Below are 24,499 nucleotides of genomic sequence, written 5' to 3' on the forward strand. Positions count from 1 at the left end.
GTTATGTGCTGATTCCAGGAGACATGAGGAACAAGTTGGAGCCTAAGAGTACCAAAGCCATGTTTGTGGGATACTCAACAACACAAAGAGGATACAAATGCTTTGATCCGCAAACAAGAAGACTTCTAGTTTCAAGGGACGTAAAGTTCATAGAAACTAAAGGTTACTATGAAGAAAGGAGCTGGGAAGATCTGGAAGATCTGGAAGATCTAGCTCAACCATCTGATAAGGCCGCGAGTCTTAGGATGATCTTGGATGGTCTTGGGATCAATACAACCCAGGATCCAAAAGGGCGAGAAGCACCAGTTCAAAATGAAGCTGAAGACACATCCCATGCTGATCATGAAGGGGGAAACAAGTCTGATACAGCTCATGAGAATGAAGGGAGCTCAAGTCCTGATCAACAAGTGATGCACAATGAAGATGCAACTGAAGAAAGAAGAGATCAGATGGAGATACAACCTGAAGAAAGGGAAGAGGTACTGAATGAAACGGCTATAGAACCTGAGGTGGTCAGTGAGCCACTTATGGAGACAGTGCCATTAAGAAGAAGTACGAGAGTAAGGAAGGATCCATCTAACTGGACCAATACCAGAGTCTATTACAATGCTCAAGCCGTTGCACATCCTAGTCAAGCTGTCTGTTCATTTGCCGAGTTCCCAAACGAGCATTGTGCCTTTATGACAAGTTTGGATACAAGCTACATACCAAGGACATATGAGGAGGCAATGAAAGACAAAGAGTGGAGAAACTCAGTTGCGGATGAGGCTGATGCTATGGTTAAGAATGGAACCTGGTATGAGAGTGAGCTGCCTCAAGGGAAGAAGGCAGTATCATGTAAATGGATATTTACAATCAAGTATAGACCAGATGGGACGGTTGATAGGAAGAAGACCAGGCTTGTGGCTAGAGGGTTTACACAGACATATGGAGAGGACTACATAGACACATTTGCTCCAGTAGCTAAGCTTCACACCATCCGAATCATCTTATCAATTGCTACTAACCTTGAATGGGGATTGTGGCAAATGGATGTGAAGAATGCATTTCTACAAGGGGAACTTGAAGATGAGGTGTATATGCAGCCTCCTCCGGGTCTTGAGAGTCTTGTGAAGCCAGGAAATGTCCTAAGATTGAAGAAGGCTATCTATGGATTGAAGTAATCACCTAGAGCCTGGTATCACAAGCTGAGTACTACACTGAATGGAAAAGGCTTCAGGAAGTCTGAACTGGACCATACCTTGTTCACTCTAAACACAACCTCAGGTATCATCTGTCTATTGGTCTATGTTGATGACATTATCATTACTGGGAGTGATAAGGTTGGAATACAAGAAACCAAAGACTATCTCAAGTCTGTGTTTGAGATTAAAGATCTTGGAGAGATGAAATACTTTCTTGGGATTGAGATTTGTAGATCCAAGGAAGGATTATTCATGTCCCAAAGAAAATATACACTTGATCTTTTGAAAGATGCAGGTAAACTTGGAGGACAAACCGCGAAAATGCCAATGGAGGATGGGTACAAAGTACCAAGAGAGGGGGAGCTTGAAGACAGCAAGCTGTTCCATGACCCTAAGCTTTATAGGAAGCTAGTGGGTAAGCTAATCTACCTAACAATCACACGACCTGATATCTGCTTTGCTGTGAATCAGGTGAGTCAACACATGCAAGCTCCAAAGGATCACCATTGGAGAATGGTAGATAGAGTGCTCTAACCTACCTCAACGGATCACCAGGCCAAGGAGTCTGGATGGGATGCAATGGGAGTACAGAAGTTGTTGGCTACTGTGATGCAGATTGTGCTGGAGATAGAGCAGACAGAAGATCTACAACCGGCTACTGCACCTTCATTGGAGGGAACCTTGTGACTTGGAAGAGCAAGAAGCAGAAGGTGGTCTCATGTTCTAGTGCGGAGGCAGAGTATAGAGCAATGCTGAAGCTCACTAATGAGTTGGTATGGATCAAGGGGATCTTGAAGCACATTGAGATTGAGCAAGTGGCGCCAATGACAATGCATTGTGATAACCAAGCCGCAATCCACATTGCCTCCAACTCAGTCTTCCATGAGAGAACCAAGCACATTGAAGTGGATTGTCACAAGGTGAGGCAGATGATAGTCTTGGGAGTGATTCTGCCATGCTATACAAGGAGTGAGAATCAACTGGCTGATGTGTTCACAAAAGCGGCAAGGATGAAGACAATGGAGTCCATCTACATCAGGTTGGGACTCATTGATCTTTCACCTAGGAGCTGAGCCCCTTACTATGAGGTCTTTACTCTTTTTCCCTCATCAAAGTTTTGTCCCAATGGGTTTTCTTTGGTGAGGTTTTTAATGAGGAAGATCTCATAGTGTCCAAGCTTAGACTTCACAAAGCTAAGCTTGAGGGGGAGTGTTGAAGAGTTAAGTATAAAGATGTGAAGCACAAAGGGGGTTAAGACTGAAGGGAGTATGTTAAGCATTGGTGTGATGGGAGAGGTTCACAATGGCCTGACCGTACAAGGCCGTACAAGGCCGTACGGTCCGTACACATTCAGATAAGTGAAACCTCGACCACACGGTCACAAGAAGTTACCCGAGTAACTCATGTGGAAAGGAGAGGCTTTGGCTGATGGATCAGACCGTTGGAGGATAAGAAGAGGCGCGGCTTGACAGGCTGGCACAGCTGGAAAGGCAAGAGCATCTTGGTCCAAGATGCCAGATACTCCAAGCATGTGGAGAAGCTGATTGGCCGGTCTAAAGAAAGCTTATCCTCTCCTTGTTGACTTCACATGCTTAGCTTAGCTCTTTGATTTCGAAAACCCTTATGATCTCACACTATATATTGTAACTCTTGTCATTAATAATAAATCATACAGTTCTGAGTTTATCTCTCTAAGTTCATACTCTCTTAATCATGATTCTAGTCTAATCTCTTCATAATCTCTCATTCTGTTCCTTAATCTTCTCTAAATCATTTCATTCTCTTAATCTTTCAGATAAGTATGCTGTCATATGCTCCAGGTTTCCACAAGTAGATCTGTAATCTTCCAGCCCAATTGCGTTGTCTGGTTTGTTGGATCCAGGAAAGAGTGGGTAACATTCTCCAATTGGTTTCGTAGTGAAACTCTTGCTGAGCTGAGACGTGCATCCCTTTAACTTCAGATGGTAAAAGATCACCAAAAACAATTGTTGTTGCTGCCGATTTCTTCTCAATCACTATGGGATTGTTCCTGTGATTCCACAGATCTCCTCCAGGCTCAAATACAACATGTTCCATGCCCAGTTCGTGTCTTGAAAGCTCTACTGCTCTGGTCTTGTTCCAGACAAAGAGATGGATCAGAAAAGTATCCAAGAATGTCTTTTGGAGATCACACGGATCAAAGACAATCAGTTGTCCCTTTTTGCAAGCTGTCTGTGGTTCCCTGGGTGTCTCTTCTGGTACTATGGCTTGTTTGAAAGGAACCATGACGTTCTGAACAGGCTGCTCATCTTTCTGAATGGCAACTGATGATTCTTTGGCTTGATCTCCTTGAATAGAGGTAGTTGATACCGGCTCTGCTGAATTAAGTTCTGAGACTGAAGTGATTAACTCCTGGTTCTGTTCTTCTAAGGATGGACGTGTAGTATGGGTATCCCTGAATTGTTTCTCCACATCCATAATCACCTGAGACAGCTTCTTTATGTCCTCCTCACTAAACCAGCTCGTTGTCTTGCTAGGTAAACCAATAACACTTGTTGAACTTGATCTCATTCTGCCTTGTTGTTCCTGGACTGAGTTTGAAGAGCATGGCTTTGTTTCAGACTGTTTTTGAAGCACTTCCTTGTGGTACTGTCTTGGAACATACTTATGACGCATCAAAGCCCTCAATTTGAGCCAGGTTGCAACAGGTTCTTTTCCATAGTGTCTCCTAGATGACACCAATTGATTCCACCAGCTTGAAGCATAACCATAAAACTCAGCAGTAGCCATTTGAACCTTCTTTCTTTCAGCAGAGTGTTGACAGTTAAAAATCAACTCCATCTTCTCTTCCCACTCCACGTATGCAGCAGGGTCATCATCACCATAGAAAGGAGGGATTTTTAGCTTTTGATCAGCCAATTTATCTTTGTGATTGCTTCGGCCTTCATGCCCACGTCTTTGTCTCATCTCACTGCTTCTAGACTCAAAACTCTGACCAGTAGCTTGTTGGAGTTCCTGTCTCAACTCATGCCGGAATTTATCAAGGCTGGCTTTCATCTTCTCCTGCATCTGAGCACTCATAGCCTTAAGTAAAAGCTTTTCATCCTTAGTGAGTTCTCCTTTTTGATCTCCTGCCATGGTACCTGAGACAAGAGAAAGACTAAGCCAGTAAGTAGTTCGAAATCAAAATTAAATAAGGAAAACAAACAAGAGATGAAACAGATTCAGCACAGATCTAGAATAAAAATTCTCAGATTTATCACATTCAAAGCACAGAACAACAGATCTATCAAAATTGAACTCAGATTGAAAATAACAAGCTCTAAATCAGACAATAATCAGATACTCAACCTGAGATTAGATCTAGAACAGTTTGACCAAAAACTCAAACAGATCAAGAAAACTCAACCTATTCAAGCCCAAATCGAATCAGATTCAAATCTAGACAGAGAATTTCGACCACAAACCCAAACAGAACAGATCTAAACAGATTAGAACAATTTCATTTTTTTTTTTTTTCAGATCTAGGGTTCATAAGAAAATTTCGAAATTGGAAATAGAAGTAGAGAGTTTAGAAACTTCCTTCCAGAGATTTGCTCTGATACCACATAATACACTCCTAGGATGCTTCTCTGGTTGGAATGGGATAGATCCTTGCAAACAGAGAATCAAAGACTCAATCTGCTTCAAGGTTTGTGGAATGAATGGTGACACAAAGAGATGTGAGAGGTCTCCTTGATACTCCTAAGTGAATCCCTTGGATATGACACACCAAGACAATCACTCTTGTGGTTTTGTTAGATATGACACACTAACAAAGACTCAAGACACTCAGATCTACAAGAAGACTTGCAGCCGTCAGAGAGAGACAAGAGTCTGAAAATAAAAGATTGGATAGTTCTATTAGGGTTTTCAGACACATATTTATAGAGAAGGCAAGGAACAGGCTCCTTGGTCTCTAAATGGGCCTTAAAAATAACCTTATAAAACCTTATAAAAACCTTATAAAACCTTATAAGGGTTCTCAAGTCTGGCAGCTTAATTCTCAAGTCTAGCAGCCTAATTCTCAAGTCTAGCAGCCTAATTCTGCTTCATGTTAACAAAGATAAATAATTAAAATAAAGTCTTGAACTGAGATCATCAAATGAGTGATAGGAAAGCAACATATGGCCTCATTAAAAACCTATCTTTGGAAAACCCAGTGGAACAAAACCAAAGATAGGGAAAAAGAGCACACATATGTTACTTGCTCATTTGATGTCTATCTTGGAGCTGAGATGGCTTGAATTGTGGCAAGTGTGTCTTGGTTGATCAAGCTTCTTCCAAGACTCTCTTCTTGCTTCAGTGATGTCTTAAGTAATCCTCCAATGGCTTCTTTGAGTTGCTTGCTTCTGGCTCGAGTCATAGGACCTTCAGATATGGCTAGAGCTCCTCCATCAGCTGGATCATCCATGCTCTCATTATCTTCTTTGTTTGGCTGGTCCATGATCATATCATCCCCTCCCTCTTGAAAAGGATTTGTCCTCAAATCTAGCTCATCTGCAACAAAAGGAGCCAAGTCAGTAACATTAACGTTGATAATCAGATTACACTTACCTTGCAAGCCTCTTTGATAGGCATTGTTGCTGACTGGATTTGTTTGGTAGAAGGAACTGATACGTTGGGCTCTCCATACTCCTGATGCATTCCCCAAACCCGATTCACACACACTGAAACAAAACAAGTTAGCACATGCGAAGTTGTCATAAAGTAAGAGTCTTATCCCAAATTTGTTTCTGCTCGGTTTTGGATTGTAGGCTGCATCTGGAGGTGCTTCTTTGATGATGATAAAGCCAGGGACGTCTTGGTGGTTATCCTGGTCTAGATCAGGTGGTTTGAATCTCTTATCTTCCTCATTTTTGTAGTTTCTTCTTATATGCTTCCAAGCTCTCTTAAAATCTGCACATGGCTCTTTTGACAAAAACAAGTGCATCATATCTGTATAATCAGTGATAAAAGAATTCTTGAAAACATGATCACTTACATTAACATACTCACCTGGTCGCCATAGATAGAATTGAGATGTTCTAAACTCAGAAAATTTCAAACAAAGCAAACACAGGATCACCCGACTTCTAAAACTCATAACTATTTCACCTGAGAAGCTTTGGACATGATTCCAATTCGACGTGAGACCCAGATGAGTTAAGTTTCTATTGCAGTCGAGTTTGTTGCTTAATTCCTTTTGGTTGTTGAGATATGATCCTCTGACTGCTCCTATGTTAAAGCTGGCGGCTAGACAGTTTGATTGTTGCGTCTCCAACTTAGCCAATGACTCATAATTGACACTCTGATCATTATGGCCCCTCTTTTCGAAAAGTGTAGACCTCAAAACAATTTTACCTGTTCCAACAGCAAGCAAATCAGGTTTCATATTTTTCTTTGAGTTTAGATAGTTACCTCGGGTTGGTTTATTTGGAGATTGATGTAGACTGAGTCCATCTGGTGGTTTCTCCTTGATTTGAGAAAAAAACATGAGTTCTCCTCCTGCTCCAGTAATCACTTTACCATTTACTCTAGTGAAATCTCCATCTCCACTCATGGTTTGACAATCTCTGAAATGGTATTGAAGCTTTTGCAAATCTGGTGGCTTCCACACCTTGACATGATCAAGAAGCAAGACATTTTGATCAGCTTCCAAATCTTTATTACCCAAGCTGGTTTCTAGCACGAGCAGAGCACTCTCCAGGGATGATAAGTATGCTGTCATATGCTCCAGGTTTCCACAAGTAGATCTGTAACCTTCCAGCCCAATTGCGTTGTCTGGTTTGTTGGATCCAGGAAAGAGTGGGTAACATTCTCCAATTGGTTTCGTAGTGAAACTCTTGCTGAGCTGAGACGTGCATCCCTTTTGTTGAGATGAGTTGAGGCATTTGAGGTAAAGACACAAAGGAGTTGAGAACATAAAGAGAGAGCAAGGAGTTAAGAGGAGGAATGAGCTGATAAGGATGGTACGGACGGATAGGCCGTACCATTGGCCGTACAAAGGTAAAAGCGGCCAAGTAACTCTCCGGGTAACTTACATGGACCGACTTGAAGTTACACTTGACCAAAGCCTTATCCGAACGTTGGAGAGGATAAGGGAGGCGCGGCTTGACAGCTAGGACAGGCTGGCAAGAGCTGGAAAGGAAGAGCATCTAGTCTTTGATCAAGAAGATGCTTCAAACGTGTGGAGACTATCATTGGCCGATTCAAACTAAAGCACCAGCTCATCTTTGACTCTACATGCTTTCTTATCCTTATGATTTCGAAACCCTAATGTGTATGGACCTATATAAGTTGTGAGCTCATCATTAATAAAATCAGACAGTTCTAATCACTAAATCTCTCTACACATTTCACAATGATTCTCCATTAGTCTCATAATCTCCCATTCTACCTTAATCTATCTCATATTCTCTTCTAAACTCAGATTATACTTTACATTTATCAAACTTATATGGTATCAGAGCCAGGTTCATTTCAATCTGAGTTCCGTGGTGTTTCTCTTAAAGATTCAACCTTGAAGCTTTAAGAGATCAAGTGAGTGTGTTTGGAGTGTTCTTGAGAGATTCGACATCACAAGGGTTTCAGCTACTTTTTGGGAGATCTTTTCTAGTTCTTTGGAGGTTCTTTGAAGATACAAGACAAGATACACCGTGGTGAAGCTGGTGTTGCGAGTCTGAGGTCCAAGATCAAGTCTTTTACAAGCTATTGAAGTGAAGCTGTTGAAGATGGAAAGCGGGATGAAGATGAAGGTTGCGGTGACTTTCAAGGGAAGTAACTACCTAGTATGGTCTAGGATGGTGAAGACTGCTGTGGGGAGCAAGGTTTTATGGAAGCACATCACATCCGGTGAGGCTCCTAAACTGATTACCCAAGGAGGAGACAAGGAGAGTGTCTCGGAGAGTGAAGCTGAGAAGTGGCAGCAAGAAGACATGATGGTGATGTCAGTTCTTCATGCCTCATTGGAGCCAGCTATACTGGATGCTTATAGCTACTGTGAGACAGCCAAGGAGCTGTGGGACACACTGAAGAAGGTGTATGGAAACACCTCCAATCTGAGCCGTGTGTTTGAAGTAAAAAAGGCAATCAATGGGTTGTCTCAAGAAGACATGGAGTTCACCAAGCATTTGGGAAGGTTCCGGTCACTGTGGTCTGAGTTGGAGATGCTAAGGCCTAGTACACTTGATCCGGAGCTCCTAAACGAGAGGCGTGAGCAGGACAAGGTCTTTGGACTCTTACTCACGCTGAATCCAAGCTACACTGGTCTAATCCAGCACATGTTGAGGTCCGAGAAGCTCCCTGATCTAGAGGAGGCGTGCGCTCAGATACAAAAGGAGCAAGGCTCCATTGGCTTGTTTGGAGGCAAGGGAGAGCTGTCTCTTGCAAATGCTGTGCGATCTGATCATGAAGAGACTCCACAAGCCAACAAAGCAGCTCACGGCAAGTATGAGGATAGAAAGTTCAATGGCAATTGTGATCATTGCAAGAAGTATGGACACAAGAAGAGCCAATGCTGGATACTCCATCCTCATTTGAAGCCGGCGAAGTTCATGAAGGAAAGGGAGGCAAGGGCGCATGTATCTGATGGAGCAGGACCATCTAACCGTGGAGCTGAAGGAGAGGGGCGTGAGGGTGATGGCAAGGCAATGGTGACATACTCAGCAACTCCTAACATCCGCAGCAATGATCATGACTTCATAAGGAGATCCGAGATGGATGCACTCATCAAAATGCTCAAGGAGAATGGTAACATTCATGGGTACTCTTTTGGTGCATCAATGATAGCTAGGACTATAGATACGTCTCCATGTGGCATTGACATTGCTAGGATGAATAGCATTAAGAGTAGTGAAAATGCTAGAGCTGAGTACACCTTTGCTAGAAATGCTAGAATGAATCATGAGCTTAAAGCATTCAGATCACCGTTGAACCTATGTCATACTGCTAGCAACATAACTAAGCCACTAATTGTTGATTCTGGTGCATCTCATCACATGATTAGTGATACAAACCTCATTAAGGATATAGAACCAACTAATGGACATGTTATGATTGCAAATGGAGATAAAATACCTATTAAAGGAATAGGGAACTTGAAACTGTTTGATAAAAACTCTAGAGCTTTCTATATGCCTGATTTCACATCTAACTTGTTATCTGTCAAGAAATGCACAACTGATTTGAATTGCAATGTTATATTCAGTCCTAATGATGTGAAGTTTCAGGATATTGAGAGCAGCCAAATGATTGGAAAAGGAATCACTAAAGGAGAGTTGTATTTGCTTGAAGAACTTGATCCTGTTTCCAATTACAACTGCTCATTTACTTCTGCTTCTAGTTTAAATAAAAATGCTTTGTGGCATGCTAGATTAGGACATCCTCATGGTAGGGCTTTGAACTTGATGTTACCAGGTGTTTCATTTGAAAATAAGGATTGTGAAGCTTGCATTTTGGGCAAGCATTGTAAAACTGTTTTTGCAAACTCTACTAGTGTTTATGATAAGTGCTTTGATCTTATACATTCTGATGTTTGGACTGCACCTTGCATATCTAGAGATAATCATAAATACTTTGTCACATTCATTGATGAAAAATCCAAATACACCTGGTTAACTTTAATCCCATCAAAAGATAGAGTGATAGATGCATTTAAGAACTTTCAAGCTTATGTGACTAACCATTATCATGCCAAGATTAAAATTTTTAGATCAGATAATGGAGGAGAGTACACAAGCTATGCGTTCAAGAGCCATCTGAACCATCATGGGATCCTACATCAAACAAGCTGTCCTTATACTCCACAACAGAATGGGGTAGCTGAGAGGAAGAACAGGCACTTGATGGAGGTTGCTAGATCATTGATGTTTCAAGCCAATGTCCCAAAGAGATTTTGGAGTGATGCAGTTGCAACTGCATGCTATTTGATCAACCGGATTCCCACCAAGGTGTTAAAGGATCAAGCACCATTTGAGGTTCTCAACAAGCACAAGCCATCAGTCGAGTACTTGAGAGTATTTGGGTGTTTATGCTATGTGCTGGTACCAGGGGAGTTGAGAAACAAGTTAGAAGCAAGAAGCAGGAAGGCAATGTTCATTGGCTACTCAACAACTCAGAAAGGATACAAGTGTTATGATCCAGAAACTAGAAGAGTACTTGTATCTAGAGATGTGAAGTTCATTGAAGAAAGAGGGTACTATGAGGAGAAGAACCAAGAAGAATTGAAGGATCTCACATCAGATAAAGCTGGAGTCTTAAGGACTATCTTGGAAGGCCTCGGTATCAAGATGAACCAGGATCAGTCCACAAGAAGTGGAAGACAAGAAGAGAGCTCAACTGAACCAAGTAGAGCTGCTCAAACACCTCACCTTGATCATGAGGGGGAAGTGAACCTGAAACTCAAGAAAATGGCCAAGAAGGAGTCGGCTTGAGTGAAGAAGGAGAAGAGTTCAACTCAGGTTCTCATCATCAAGGTGAGCAAGACCAAGGAGATGAAGAACATGAAAGTGAAGCACAAGAACCGCATATACAAGCTGAGCCGGTTCAAGAGCAAGAACAACCAGTTTTGAGGAGAAGCACAAGGCTGAGAAAGGATCCTTCCTCTTGGGTAAACACGCGAGTGTACTACAATGCCCAAGCTGTGGAGCATCCTTCTCAGGTTGTGTGTTCCTTTGCTCAATACCCTGAAGAACATTGTGCCTTCATGGTTAACTTGGATGAGAACTACATCCCAAGAAGCTATGAAGAAGCAATCATGGATAAAGAATGGAAGGAGTCAGTTGGAGCTGAGGCAGGAGCTATGATCAAGAATGATACATGGTATGAAAGTGAGTTACCAAAAGGGAAGAAGGCTGTGACTAGTAGATGGATATTCACAATCAAGTATAAGGCTGATGGAAAGATTGAGAGGAAGAAGTCACGGCTAGTTGCAAGAGGTTTCACTCAAACTTATGGAGAAGATTACATAGAAACCTTTGCACCAGTAGCTAAACTACACACAATCCGGATTGTGTTAAGCTTGGCTGTGAATCTTGGATGGGGTTATGGCAAATGGATGTGAAGAATGCATTCCTACAAGGTGAACTTGAGGATGAAGTGTATATGCATCCACCTCCAGGCCTTGAACACTTAGTGAAGAGAGGGAATGTGTTGAGATTGAAGAAAGCTATCTATGGGCTGAAGCAATCACCAAGAGCTTGGTACAACAAGCTGAGCACTACTCTCAATGGCCGTGGCTTCAAGAAGTCTGAACTAGATCACACTCTCTTCACACTCACAACTCCCTCAGGTATGATTGCACTCCTTGTGTATGTTGATGATATCATTATCACAGGAAGTGATAAGGAAGGTATCATAGCAACCAAGGAGTTCCTTAAATCCATGTTTGAGATTAAAGACTTGGGAGAAATGAAATACTTTCTTGGAATTGAGATATGTAGATCCAAGGAAGGTTTATTCATGTCCCAAAGGAAGTATACACTTGATCTTTTGAAAGGTGCAGGTGCTTATGGAGGCAAGACAGCAAGGATGCCTATGGAGGATGGCTACAAAGTCCCACGAGAGGGGGAGATTGAAGACAGCAAACCTTATCAGGATCCTAAACTCTATTAGAAAACTAGTTGGTAAATGATTTACCTTACCATAAGTAGACCTGATATTTGTTTTGCTGTGAATCAGGTGAGGTCAACACATGCAAGTGCCTAAGGAGCATCACTGGCGCATGGTGGAGAGAATCCTGATTATCTCAATGGCTCACCTGATCAAGGAGTATGGATGGGTTGCAATGGAGCACTGAAGTGGTTGGATACTGTGATGCAGAGTTGGCCGGTGATAGAGCAGACAGGAGATCACCACAGGATTTCGAAACCCTAATGTGTATGGACCTATATAAGTTGTGAGCTCATTATTAATAAACATTAGACAGTTCTAATCACTAAATCTCTCTACACATTTCACAATGATTCTCCATTAGTCTCATAATCTCCCATTCTCACCTTAATCTATCTCATATTCTTTTCTAAACTCAGATTATACTTTACATTTCTCAAACTTATAGATTCATCCTAGTTGATTGGAACGACGAAGAAGCTGTGCTATTCCCAAACTGGGAAACTGGAATCACCTGATTTGAAAGTGGGATAACTTCTTCATGCAACCTCCTATTAGATTTATTCAACTTCCTGGTGATTCTCCACCACTTTATGTATCCAAATCAAGCTTCTTACAAAGTGATTCATCCTGGTTTGATTGGAACGACGAAGAAGCTGTGCTATTCCCAAACTGGGAAACTGGAATCACCTGATTTGAAAGTGGGATAACTTCTTCATCCCCACTCCTATGAGATTTATTCAACTTTCTGGTGATTCTACACCACTTTATGTATCCAAATCAAGCTTCTCACAAAGTGATTCATCCTGGTTTGATTGGAACGACGAAGAAGCTATGTTATTCCCAAACTGGGAACTGGAATCACCTGATTTGAAAGTGGGATAACTTCTTCATGCCAACTCCTATGAGATTTATTCAACTTCCTGGTGATTCTCCACCACTTTATGTATCCAAATCAAGCTTCTTACAAAGAGATTCATCCTGGTTTGATTGGAACGACGAAGAAGCTGTGCTATTCCCAAACTGGGAAACTGGAATCACCTGATTTGAAAGTGGGATAACTTCTTCATGCCAACTCCTATGAGATTTATTCAACTTCCTGGTGATTCTCCACCACTTTATGTATCCAAATCAAGCTTCTTACAAAGTGATTCATCCTGGTTTGATTGGAACGACGAAGAAGCTGTGCTATTCCCAAACTGGGAAACTGGAATCACCTGATTTGAAAGTGGGATAACTTCTTCATCCCCACTCCTATGAGATTTATTCAACTTCCTGGTGATTCTCCACCACTTTATATCCAAATCAAGCTTCTCACAAAGTGATTCATCCTGGTTTGATTGGAACGACGAAGAAGCTGTGCTATTCCCAAACTGGGAAACTGGAATCACCTGATTTGAAAGTGGGATAACTTCTTCATGCCAACTCCTATGAGATTTATTCAACTTCCTGGTGATTCTCCACCACTTTATGTATCCAAATCAAGCTTCTTACAAAGAGATTCATCCTGGTTGATTGGAACGACGAAGAAGCTGTGCTATTCCCAAACTGGGAAACTGGAATCACCTGATTTGAAAGTGGGATAACTTCTTCATGCCAACTCCTATGAGATTTATTCAACTTCCTGGTGATTCTCCACCACTTTATGTATCCAAATCAAGCTTCTTACAAAGAGATTCATCCTGGTTTGATTGGAACGACGAAGAAGCTGTGCTATTCCCAAACTGGGAAACTGGAATCACCTGATTTGAAAGTGGGATAACTTCTTCATGCCAACTCCTATGAGATTTATTCAACTTCCTGGTGATTCTCCACCACTTTATGTATCCAAATCAAGCTTCTTACAAAGTGATTCATCCTAGTTTGATTGGAACGACGAAGAAGATGTCCTATTCCCAAACTGGGAAACTGGAATCACCTGATTTGAAAGGGATAATTTCTTCATCCCAGCTCTTATGAGATTTATTCAACTTCCTGGTGATTCTCCACACTTTATGTATCCAAATCAAGCTACAAAGTGATTCATCCTGGTTTGATTGGAACGACGAAGAAGCTGTGTTATTCCCAAACTGGGAAACTGGAATCACCTGATTTGAAAGTGGGATAACTTCTTCATGCAAACTCCTATGAGATTTTTCAACTTCCTGGTGATTCTCCACCACTTTATGTATCCAAATCAAGCTTCTTACAAAGAGATTCATCCTGGTTGATTGGAACGACGAAGAAGCTGTGCTATTCCAAACTGGGAAACTGGAATCACCTGATTTGAAAGTGGGATAACTTCTTCATGCCAACTCCTATGAGATTTATTCAACTTCCTGGTGATTCTCCACCACTTTATGTATCCAAATCAAGCTTCTTACAAAGTGATTCATCCTGGTTTGATTGGAACGACGAAGAAGCGTGCTATTCCCAACTGGGAAACTGGAATCACCTGATTTGAAAGTGGGATAACTTCTTCATCCCCAACTCCTATGAGATTTATTCAACTTTCTGGTGATTCTACACCACTTATGTATCCAAATCAAGCTTCTCACAAGTGATATTCATCCTGGTTTGATTGGAACGACGAAGAAGCTGTGTTATTTCCAAACTGGGAAACTGGAATCACCTGATTTGAAAGTGGGATACTTCTTCATCAAACTCCTATGAGATTTATTCAACTTCCTGGTGATTCTCCACCACTTTATGTATCCAAATCAAGCTTCTTACAAAGAGATTCATCCTGGTTGATTGGAACGACGAAGAAGCTGTGCTATTCCCAAACTGGGAAACTGGAATCACCTGATTTGACAGTGGGATAACTTCTTCATCCCAACTGTTAACTTGAAGAAAAGAATGGAGAAGGCAAAGGTGTGGAGTTGAGATGTGGCTTGTACAAAGATAGGGCAAGAGCTATGGAGAATGCCTATCAAGAGTTATGAAGTATCTGAAGGTGTAGAGAAGTGATCTGATGGATGTTCTAAGCAAGGGTAAAGTCTAGGAGAGACTTAGAAGAGTGTTGAGAAGCAAATGGGCGAGTGTGCAAAGATAGGGCGAGGCTGTACGGCCATGTACGGATCAGTACGGACGGTGGACTACCCTAGAAGTGCAGACTCGACCATTTGGGTGTTTTAAGCTTTGTGCAAAGTTAGGGCGCAAGGGTACGGATATGGAATGGTCCGTACACCTCCTGATGGTGTTGTGCAAAGCTTGGGACATAAAGAAAAGGTGTTGGGCGAATGGATAAGGTTCTGATCAGATGGCATCAAAAGGGAATCAAGTGGAGATCCCTTGGAGGAGCTTTGGGCGTGGATAAGGTTCAAGACAGGCTGGCCTTGGCTGTAAAGTAAAGGCAGCCTTGACTATGAACCTAGACTGATTCCAAGCTTGATACAAAGGAGCCAAAGAAGAACCAATCAAGAGCCAGCCTAGTTTGAATGAGCCAATGAGGCGCCAGCCTCTTCTTTCCAATCAGATCACCTTCTCCTCATGACAAACAAGACCAGCTCATCTACACCATCCATTTAAACTTCAAGTATTATCAGCCATTAGATTTAGGTTTATGATTTGCTCTTGTAAAGGCATATATAAGCCTAAGGTTGGCGATTTGTAAAGGTTAAGGGAGTAAGGGGGATTTCCCCTCTCCACTTCATGGAAATAAAAGTTTGTGAATCTGAATCTAATCTCTAACACTTATTCTCTTATCTTTAATCTCTCTAATCTCTCAAAGTCTTTTGTTTCTGATTTAATAAACACTCTTATCAATCTCTTTCTAAATCACCTAGAGCAAGCTCTAATCTTTCTCCATTGGAGTTTATACACACACAAACACAACCAGAGAAGAGAACTCTATAAATCTCACATGGTATCAGAGCCAGGTTCATCAGAACCTGAGCTGTAGCTTCCGCAAATCACTTGCTCTCACCTCAGCTCAAATCAAAGCCTTGAAGACATGTACTTGCGGTTCTGGTTACTTCAAGAAGAAGAAGACTGAAGCATGGCGTGTTACTCCTTATCTCTCAGCCATTCCGACCTGTACCTGATGAAGACTCTTGTTGGAAGCAAAGGTGTGTGGAGAGGCCTCGCGAACCTTGTCCATGGCGCCTTGTCCAAAGGCTGTTCCTCATCCGGTGTGAAGAGAAAGCTATCCAGAAGATGGCGAGTAGAGGGCTTGAAGAAAGGAGGGGTTTTGTGAGTATGAGAAACAAGGAGGAAGTCATGAACTGAAGGAGAAGGAGATGGGTAACGATCCAGACTCTCATACCCTCAAAGTCATGAGCTTTCAATCCGAGGGTGATACAAGGACCAACCTGGTTCCTTGGTAGTAAGCGATTCTTTAAACCTTAAGTGATAATGAGCTTGTGATAAAATCTGGTTGTTGTGTTGTGATGTGATTGAAAACCTGAGGATTGTTTAAAGATTGCTAAATGAATGTTAGAATCTGTCCCAGGATGCTTAAAGAGCTTTGTTTGGTGATTGAGATTGTTTAATATGCTTAACTCCAGTTCATAGTGATGCTTGTTGTGATTGATTGAATCTGCTTGCATACATGTATTGAAACTGATTGAAAGTTGTTGCATATAGTCTTGTGGCTGTCTTACATTGAAGCATTAGATTCATGTCTAAATTGCTGAGTAAAGAAGCCTTAAAAATGCCTAAGTAGCTTGCATAAATCTGGAAAAGAAAGTGCTTGTTCTTAGAGAGTTTGCTTGCAAAGATTAGAACTTGATACTGTCTTGTTTAATCTGTTGCATTGCTTGTGATATTGGGAATCAAACTTGATGATTAATCAAGGAATGATCCCAATACTATTGTGTCTCATCTTTGCTGGAGTTTGAGTGATGTTTCAGGTTCACAAGATGTGTTCTTGGTTCACCATCCATCCGAGTTGAAAGTAGGAGACGTTTGCCCATTGTGTGTGCAATGGAGAGTTGATACAAGAGTGGTGATGCGCCACTGGTGTGTAGTCTCACTGAAGCTCACTTGCAAGCTTGGACCTATACTCAATCCAAGCTTGAGGAGGGGAGTTTAGTGAGCTATCAGTCGGACCAAGAAGGTTCAGGAGGTCCATTGCAAGCAACTGAAGAAGAAGGAGCCATCAGGGTCTAGGCAGTGGCGTGTCTAGGCAAGAGAGTGTTCAGAGCACTCTTGGCTGTGAGAAGATGAAGACTCTATCAGTGCGGCTTCTAAAGTGAGGTGGCTGAAGAGGTAGCTGAAGCTTCCACAAGCACTCCATGAAGATGGCGAGTTCAGAAGGTGTTGCAATGGAGTAATGGTACAGATCATGAAGCTATCCATCCAAGCTTGTTCCTGTAAGAGTCTCAAGCTTGAGGGGGAGTGTTGAAGCTTACATGATCTGAGAGTACTTGGTGGTTATTCAAGAAGAGGAGCAGATCAGTTATGAAGCATAATGAAGGATGAAGAAGCAATCACCAATGCGGCCTCTAGAGTGAGGTGATTGGTACTACAGTCTGAAGCATCCTGTCATGAAGGTTTCAGTAACATGGTGGTGACTCATGAAGAAGAAGCAGCCAAGACTCAGCTTGTATCTATCAAAGAAGATCTGGTAGTCCGAGCACTTGATACACAACAAGAAGGTTGTGAGAAAGGGGGAGAGACCAAGATCTATCTGAAGAAGAGTACAAGAAGTGTTGATGATGAGCAAGAGGAGTGGGTTCTATCTTGCATCATATGAGGGCCATGATCCAGAGTCTTTGTGTCCCTTACATTGTTGGTAAGGCACAAAGACTCACTGGCCAATCCCTAGGCCTTGGAGGCTTTACTCTTTTTCCCTCATCAAGGTTTTGTCCCAAAGGGTTTTCCTTGGTGAGGTTTTTAATGAGGAAGTTCTTCAAGGTTCCAAGCTTGACTTAGGATCAGCTAAAGTCAAGCTTGAGGGGGAGTGTTAACTTGAAGAAAAGAAATGGAGAAGGCAAAGGTGTGGAGTTGAGATGTGGCTTGTACAAAGATAGGGCAAGAGCTATGGAGAATGCCTATCAAGAGTTATGAAGTATCTGAAGTGTAGAGAAGTGATCTGATGGATGTTCTAAGCAAGGGTAAAGTCTAGGAGAGACTTAGAAGAGTGTTGAGAAGCAAATGGGCGAGTGTGCAAAGATAGGGCGAGGCTGTACGGCCATGTACGGATCAGTACGGACGGTGGACTACCCTAGAAGTGCAGACTCGACCATTTGGGTGTTTTAAGCTTTGTGCAAAGTTAGGGCGCAAGGGTACGGATATGGAATGGTCCGTACACCTCCTGATGGTGTTGTGCAAAGCTTGGGACATAAAGAAAAGGTGTTGGGCGAATGGATAAGGTTCTGATCAGATGGCATCAAAAGGGAATCAAGTGGAGATCCCTTGGAGGAGCTTTGGGCGTGGATAAGGTTCAAGACAGGCTGGCCTTGGCTGTAAAGTAAAGGCAGCCTTGACTATGAACCTAGACTGATTCCAAGCTTGATACAAAGGAGCCAAAGAAGAACCAATCAAGAGCCAGCCTAGTTTGAATGAGCCAATGAGGCGCCAGCCTCTTCTTTCCAATCAATCACCTTCTCCTCATGACAAACAAGACCAGCTCATCTACACCATCCATTTAAACTTCAAGTATTATCAGCCATTAGATTTAGGTTTATGATTTGCTCTTGTAAAGGCATATATAAGCCTAAGGTTGGCGATTTGTAAAGGTTAAGGGAGTAAGGGGGATTTCCCCTCTCCACTTCATGGAAATAAAACTTGTGTTCTTGAATCAGATTCTCTTTAATCTCTCCTTTCTTAGTCTTTAATCTCTAATCTCTCAAAGTCTTTTGTTCTGATTTAATAAACACTCTCATCAATCTCTCTTTCTAAATCACCTAGAGCAAGCTCTCATCTTTCTCCATTGGAGTTTATACACACACAAACACAACCAGAGAAGAGAACTCTATAAATCTCACATGGTATCAGAGCCAGGTTCATCAGAACCTGAGCTGTAGCTTCCGCAAATCACTTGCTCTCACCTCAGCTCAAATCAAAGCCCTGAAGACATGTACTTGCGGTTCTGGTTACTTCAAGAAGAAGAAGACTGAAGCATGGCGTGTTACTCCTTATCTCTCAGCCATTCCGACCTGTACCTGATGAAGACTCTTGTTGGAAGCAAAGGTGTGTGGAGAGGCCTCGCGAACCTTGTCCATGGCGCCTTGTCCAAAGGCTGTTCCTCATCCGGTGTGAAGAGAAAGCTATCCAGAAGATGGCGAGTAGAGGGCTTGAAGAAAGGAGGGGTTTTGTGAGTATGAGAAACAAGGAGGAAGTCATGAACTGAAGGAGAAGGAGATGGGTAACGATCCAGACTCTCATACCCTCAAAGTCATGAGCTTTCAATCCGAGGGTGATACAAGGACCAACCTGGTTCCTTAGTAGTAAGTGATTCTTTAAACCTTAAGTGATAATGAGCTTGTGATAAAATCTGGTTGTTGTGTTGTGATGTGATTGAAAACCTGAGGATTGTTTAAAGATTGCTAAATGAATGTTAGAATCTGTCCCAGGATGCTTAAAGAGCTTTGTTTGGTGATTGAGATTGTTTAATATGCTTAACTCCAGTTCATAGTGATGCTTGTTGTGATTGATTGAATCTGCTTGCATACATGTATTGAAACTGATTGAAAGTTGTTGCATATAGTCTTGTGGCTGTCTTACATTGAAGCATTAGATTCATGTCTAAATTGCTGAGTAAAGAAGCCTTAAAAATGCCTAAGTAGCTTGCATAAATCTGGAAAAGAAAGTGCTTGTGCTTAGAGAGTTTGCTTGCAAAGATTAGAACTTGATACTGTCTTGTTTAATCTGTTGCATTGCTTGTGATATTGGGAATCAAACTTGATGATTAATCAAGGAATGATCCCAATACTATTGTGTCTCATCTTTGCTGGAGTTTGAGTGATGTTTCAGGTTCACAAGATGTGTTCTTGGTTCACCATCCATCCGAGTTGAAAGTAGGAGACGTTTGCCCATTGTGTGTGCAATGGAGAGTTGATACAAGAGTGGTGATGCGCCACTGGTGTGTAGTCTCACTGAAGCTCACTTGCAAGCTTGGACCTATACTCAATCCAAGCTTGAGGAGGGGAGTTTAGTGAGCTATCAGTCGGACCAAGAAGGTTCAGGAGGTCCATTGCAAGCAACTGAAGAAGAAGGAGCCATCAGGGTCTAGGCAGTGGCGTGTCTAGGCAAGAGAGTGTTCAGAGCACTCTTGGCTGTGAGAAGATGAAGACTCTATCAGTGCGGCTTCTAAAGTGAGGTGGCTGAAGAGGTAGCTGAAGCTTCCACAAGCACTCCATGAAGATGGCGAGTTCAGAAGGTGTTGCAATGGAGTAATGGTACAGATCATGAAGCTATCCATCCAAGCTTGTTCCTGTAAGAGTCTCAAGCTTGAGGGGGAGTGTTGAAGCTTACATGATCTGAGAGTACTTGGTGGTTATTCAAGAAGAGGAGCAGATCAGTTATGAAGCATAATGAAGGATGAAGAAGCAATCACCAATGCGGCCTCTAGAGTGAGGTGATTGGTACTACAGTCTGAAGCATCCTGTCATGAAGGTTTCAGTAACATGGTGGTGACTCATGAAGAAGAAGCAGCCAAGACTCAGCTTGTATCTATCAAAGAAGATCTGGTAGTCCGAGCACTTGATACACAACAAGAAGGTTGTGAGAAAGGGGAGAGACCAAGATCTATCTGAAGAAGAGTACAAGAAGTGTTGATGATGAGCAAGAGGAGTGGGTTCTATCTTGCATCATATGAGGGCCATGATCCAGAGTCTTTGTGTCCCTTACATTGTTGGTAAGGCACAAAGACTCACTGGCCAATCCCTAGGCCTTGGAGGCTTTACTCTTTTTCCCTCATCAAGGTTTTGTCCCAAAGGGTTTTCCTTGGTGAGGTTTTTAATGAGGAAGTTCTTCAAGGTTCCAAGCTTGACTTAGGATCAGCTAAAGTCAAGCTTGAGGGGGAGTGTTAACTTGAAGAAAAGAAATGGAGAAGGCAAAGGTGTGGAGTTGAGATGTGGCTTGTACAAAGATAGGGCAAGAGCTATGGAGAATGCCTATCAAGAGTTATGAAGTATGGTGTAGAGAAGTGATCTGATGGATGTTCTAAGCAAGGGTAAAGTCTAGGAGAGACTTAGAAGAGTGTTGAGAAGCAAATGGGCGAGTGTGCAAAGATAGGGCGAGGCTGTACGGCCATGTACGGATCAGTACGGACGGTGGACTACCCTAGAAGTGCAGACTCGACCATTTGGGTGTTTTAAGCTTTGTGCAAAGTTAGGGCGCAAGGGTACGGATATGGAATGGTCCGTACACCTCCTGATGGTGTTGTGCAAAGCTTGGGACATAAAGAAAAGGTGTTGGGCGAATGGATAAGGTTCTGATCAGATGGCATCAAAATGGAATCAAGTGGAGATCCCTTGGAGGAGCTTTGGGCGTGGATAAGGTTCAAGACAGGCTGGCCTTGGCTGTAAAGTAAAGGCAGCCTTGACTATGAACCTAGACTGATTCCAAGCTTGATACAAAGGAGCCAAAGAAGAACCAATCAAGAGCCAGCCTAGTTTGAATGAGCCAATGAGGCGCCAGCCTCTTCTTTCCAATCAGATCACCTTCTCCTCATGACAAACAAGACCAGCTCATCTACACCATCCATTTGAACTTCAAGTATTATCAGCCATTAGATTTAGGTTTATGATTTGCTCTTGAAAAGGCATATATAAGCCTAAGGTTGGCGATTTGTAAAGGTTAAGGGAGTAAGGGGGATTTCCCCTCTCCACTTCATGGAAATAAGAAGTTGTGTTCTTGAATCAGATTCTCTTTAATCTCTCCCTTTCTTAGTCTTTAATCTCCTAATCTCTCAAAGTCTTTTGTTTCTGATTTAAGTAAACACTCTCATCAATCTCTCTTTCTAAATCACCTAGAGCAAGCTCTCATCTTTCTCCATTGGAGTTTATCCACACACAAACACAACTAGAGAAGAGAACTCTATAAATCTCACACCAACTCCTATGAGATTTATTCAACTTCCTGGTGATTCTCCACCACTTTATGTATCCAAATCAAGCTTCTTACAAAGAGATTCATCCTGGTTTGATTGGAACGACGAAGAAGCTGTGCTATTCCCAAACTGGGAAACTGGAATCACCTGATTTGAAAGTGGGATAACTTTTCCATGCCAACTCCTATGAGATTTATTCAACTTCCTGGTGATTCTCCACCACTTTATGTATCCAAATCAAGCTTCTTACAAAGTGATTCTTCCTGGTTTGATTGGAACGACGAAGAAGCTGTGCTATTCCCAAACTGGGAAACTGGAATCACATGATTTGAAAGTGGGATAACTTCTTCATCCCCACTCCTATGAGATTTATTCAACTTTCTGGTGATTCTACACCACTTTATGTATCCAAATCAAGCTTCTCACAAAGTTATTCATCCTGGTTTGATTGGAACGACGAAGAAGCTATGTTATTCCCAAACTGGGAAACTGGAATCACCTGATTTGAAAGTGGGATAACTTCTTCATGCAAACTCCTATGAGATTTATTCAACTTCCTGGTGATTCTCCACCACTTTATGTATCCAAATCAAGCTTCTTACAAAGAGATTCATCCTGGGTTGATTGGAACGACGAAGAAGTTGTGCTATTCCCAAACTGGGAAACTGGAATGACCTGATTTGAAAGTGGGATAACTTCTTCATGCCAACTCCTATTAGATTTATTCAACTTCCTGGTGATTCTCCACCACTTTATGTATCCAAATCAAGCTTCTTACAAAGAGATTCATCCAGGGTTGATTGGAACGACGAAGAAGCTGTGCTATTCCCAAACTGGGAAACTGGAATCACCTGATTTGAAAGTGGGATAACTTCTTCATGCCAACTCCTATTAGATTTATTCAACTTCCTGGTGATTGTCCACCACTTTATGTATCCAAATCAAGCTTTTTACAAAGTGATTCATCCTGGTTTGATTGGAACGACGAAGAAGCCGTGCTATTCCCAAACTGGGAAACTGGAATCACCTGATTTGAAAGTGGGATAACTTCTTCATCCCCACTCCTATGAGATTTATTCAACTTTCTGGTGATTCTACACCACTTTATGTATCCAAATCAAGCTTCTCACAAAGTTATTCATCCTGGTTTGATTGGAACGACGAAGAAGCTGTGCTATTCCCAAACTGGGAAACTGGAATCACCTGATTTGAAAGTGGGATAACTTCTTCATGCAAACTCCTATGAGATTTATTCAACTTCCTGGTGATTCTGCACCACTTTATGTATCCAAATCAAGATTCTTACAAAGAGATTCATCCTGGGTTGATTGGAACGATGAAGAAGCTGTGCTATTCCCAAACTGGGAAACTGGAATCACCTGATTTGAAAGTGGGATAACTTCTTCATCCCAACTCCTATGAGATTTATTCAACTTCCTGGTGATTCTCCACCACTTTATGTATCCAAATCAAGCTTCTTACAAAGAGATTCATCCTGGGTTGATTGGAACGACGAAGAAGCTGTGCTATTCCCAAACTGGGAAACTGGAATCACCTGATTTGAAAGTGGGATAACTTCTTCATGCCAAATCCTATTAGATTTATTCAACTTCCTGGTGATTCTCCACCACTTTATGTATCCAAATCAAGCTTCTTACAAAGAGATTCATCCTGGTTGATTGGAACGACGAAGAAGCTGTGCTATTCCCAAACTGGGAAACTGGAATCACCTGATTTGAAAGTGGGATAACTTCTTCATGCCAACTCCTATTAGATTTATTCAACTTCCTGGTGATTCTACACCACTTTATGTATCCAAATCAAGTTTCTTACAAAGAGATTCATCCTGGTTTGATTGGAACGACGAAGAAGCTGTGCTATTCCCAAACTGGGAAACTGGAATCACCTGATTTGAAAGTGGGATAACTTCTTCATGCCAACTCCTATGAGATTTATTCAACTTCCTGGTGATTTTCCACCACTTTATGTATCCAAATCAAGCTTCTTACAAAGTGATTCTTCCTGGTTTGATTGGAACGACGAAGAAGCTGTGCTATTCCCAAACTGGGAAACTGGAATCACCTGATTTGAAAGTGGGATAACTTCTTCATCCCCACTCCTATGAGATTTATTCAACTTTCTGGTGATTCTACACCACTTTATGTATCCAAATCAAGCTTCTCACAAAGTTATTCATCCTGGTTTGATTGGAACGACGAAGAAGCTGTGTTATTCCCAAACTGGGAAACTGGAATCACCTGATTTGAAAGTGGGATAACTTCTTCATGCCAACTCCTATGAGATTTATTCAACTTCCTGGTGATTCTCCACCACTTTATGTATCCAAATCAAGCTTCTTACAAAGTGATTCTTCCTGGTTTGATTGGAACGACGAAGAAGCTGTGCTATTCCCAAACTGGGAAACTGGAATCACCTGATTTGAAAGTGGGATAACTTCTTCATGCCAACTCCTATGAGATTTATTAAACTTCCTGGTGATTCTCCACCACTTTATGTATCCAAATCAAGCTTCTTACAAAGAGATTCATCCTGGGTTGATTGGAACGACGAAGAAGCTGTGCTATTCCCAAACTGGGAAACTGGAATCACCTGATTTGAAAGTGGGATAACTTCTTCATGCCAACTCCTATGAGATTTATTCAACTTCCTGGTGATTCTCACCAACTTTATGTATCCAAATCAAGCTTCTTACAAAGAGATTCATCCT

General features: G+C 41.9%; 1 protein-coding gene across 1 annotated transcript; it reads right to left on the reverse strand.

Annotated features, from left to right (window-relative positions):
* Nucleotides 1-2,830: 2,830 nt before the first annotated feature.
* Nucleotides 2,831-5,476, reverse strand: LOC125597381. The gene is made up of 2 exons (XM_048772109.1): nt 5,410-5,476; nt 2,831-4,306 (listed from the first exon to the last, which is right to left on the reverse strand). The coding sequence occupies exon 2, from the start codon at nt 4,299-4,301 to the stop codon at nt 2,976-2,978; it is 1,326 nt and encodes a 441-aa protein (XP_048628066.1). The 5' UTR covers nt 4,302-4,306; nt 5,410-5,476; the 3' UTR covers nt 2,831-2,975.
* Between the last annotated feature and the right edge of the window lie 19,023 nt (nt 5,477-24,499).

The sequence above is a fragment of the Brassica napus genome, unplaced genomic scaffold (genome assembly GCF_020379485.1).
Source record: "Brassica napus cultivar Da-Ae unplaced genomic scaffold, Da-Ae ScsIHWf_1445;HRSCAF=2035, whole genome shotgun sequence".
NCBI lineage: Eukaryota > Viridiplantae > Streptophyta > Magnoliopsida > Brassicales > Brassicaceae > Brassica > Brassica napus.

Coding starts and splice junctions, on each gene's coding strand:
- LOC125597381 (XM_048772109.1), bottom strand. CDS start 4,301: ATGGCAGGAGATCAAAAAGGAGAACTCACTAAGGATGAAAAGCTTTTA.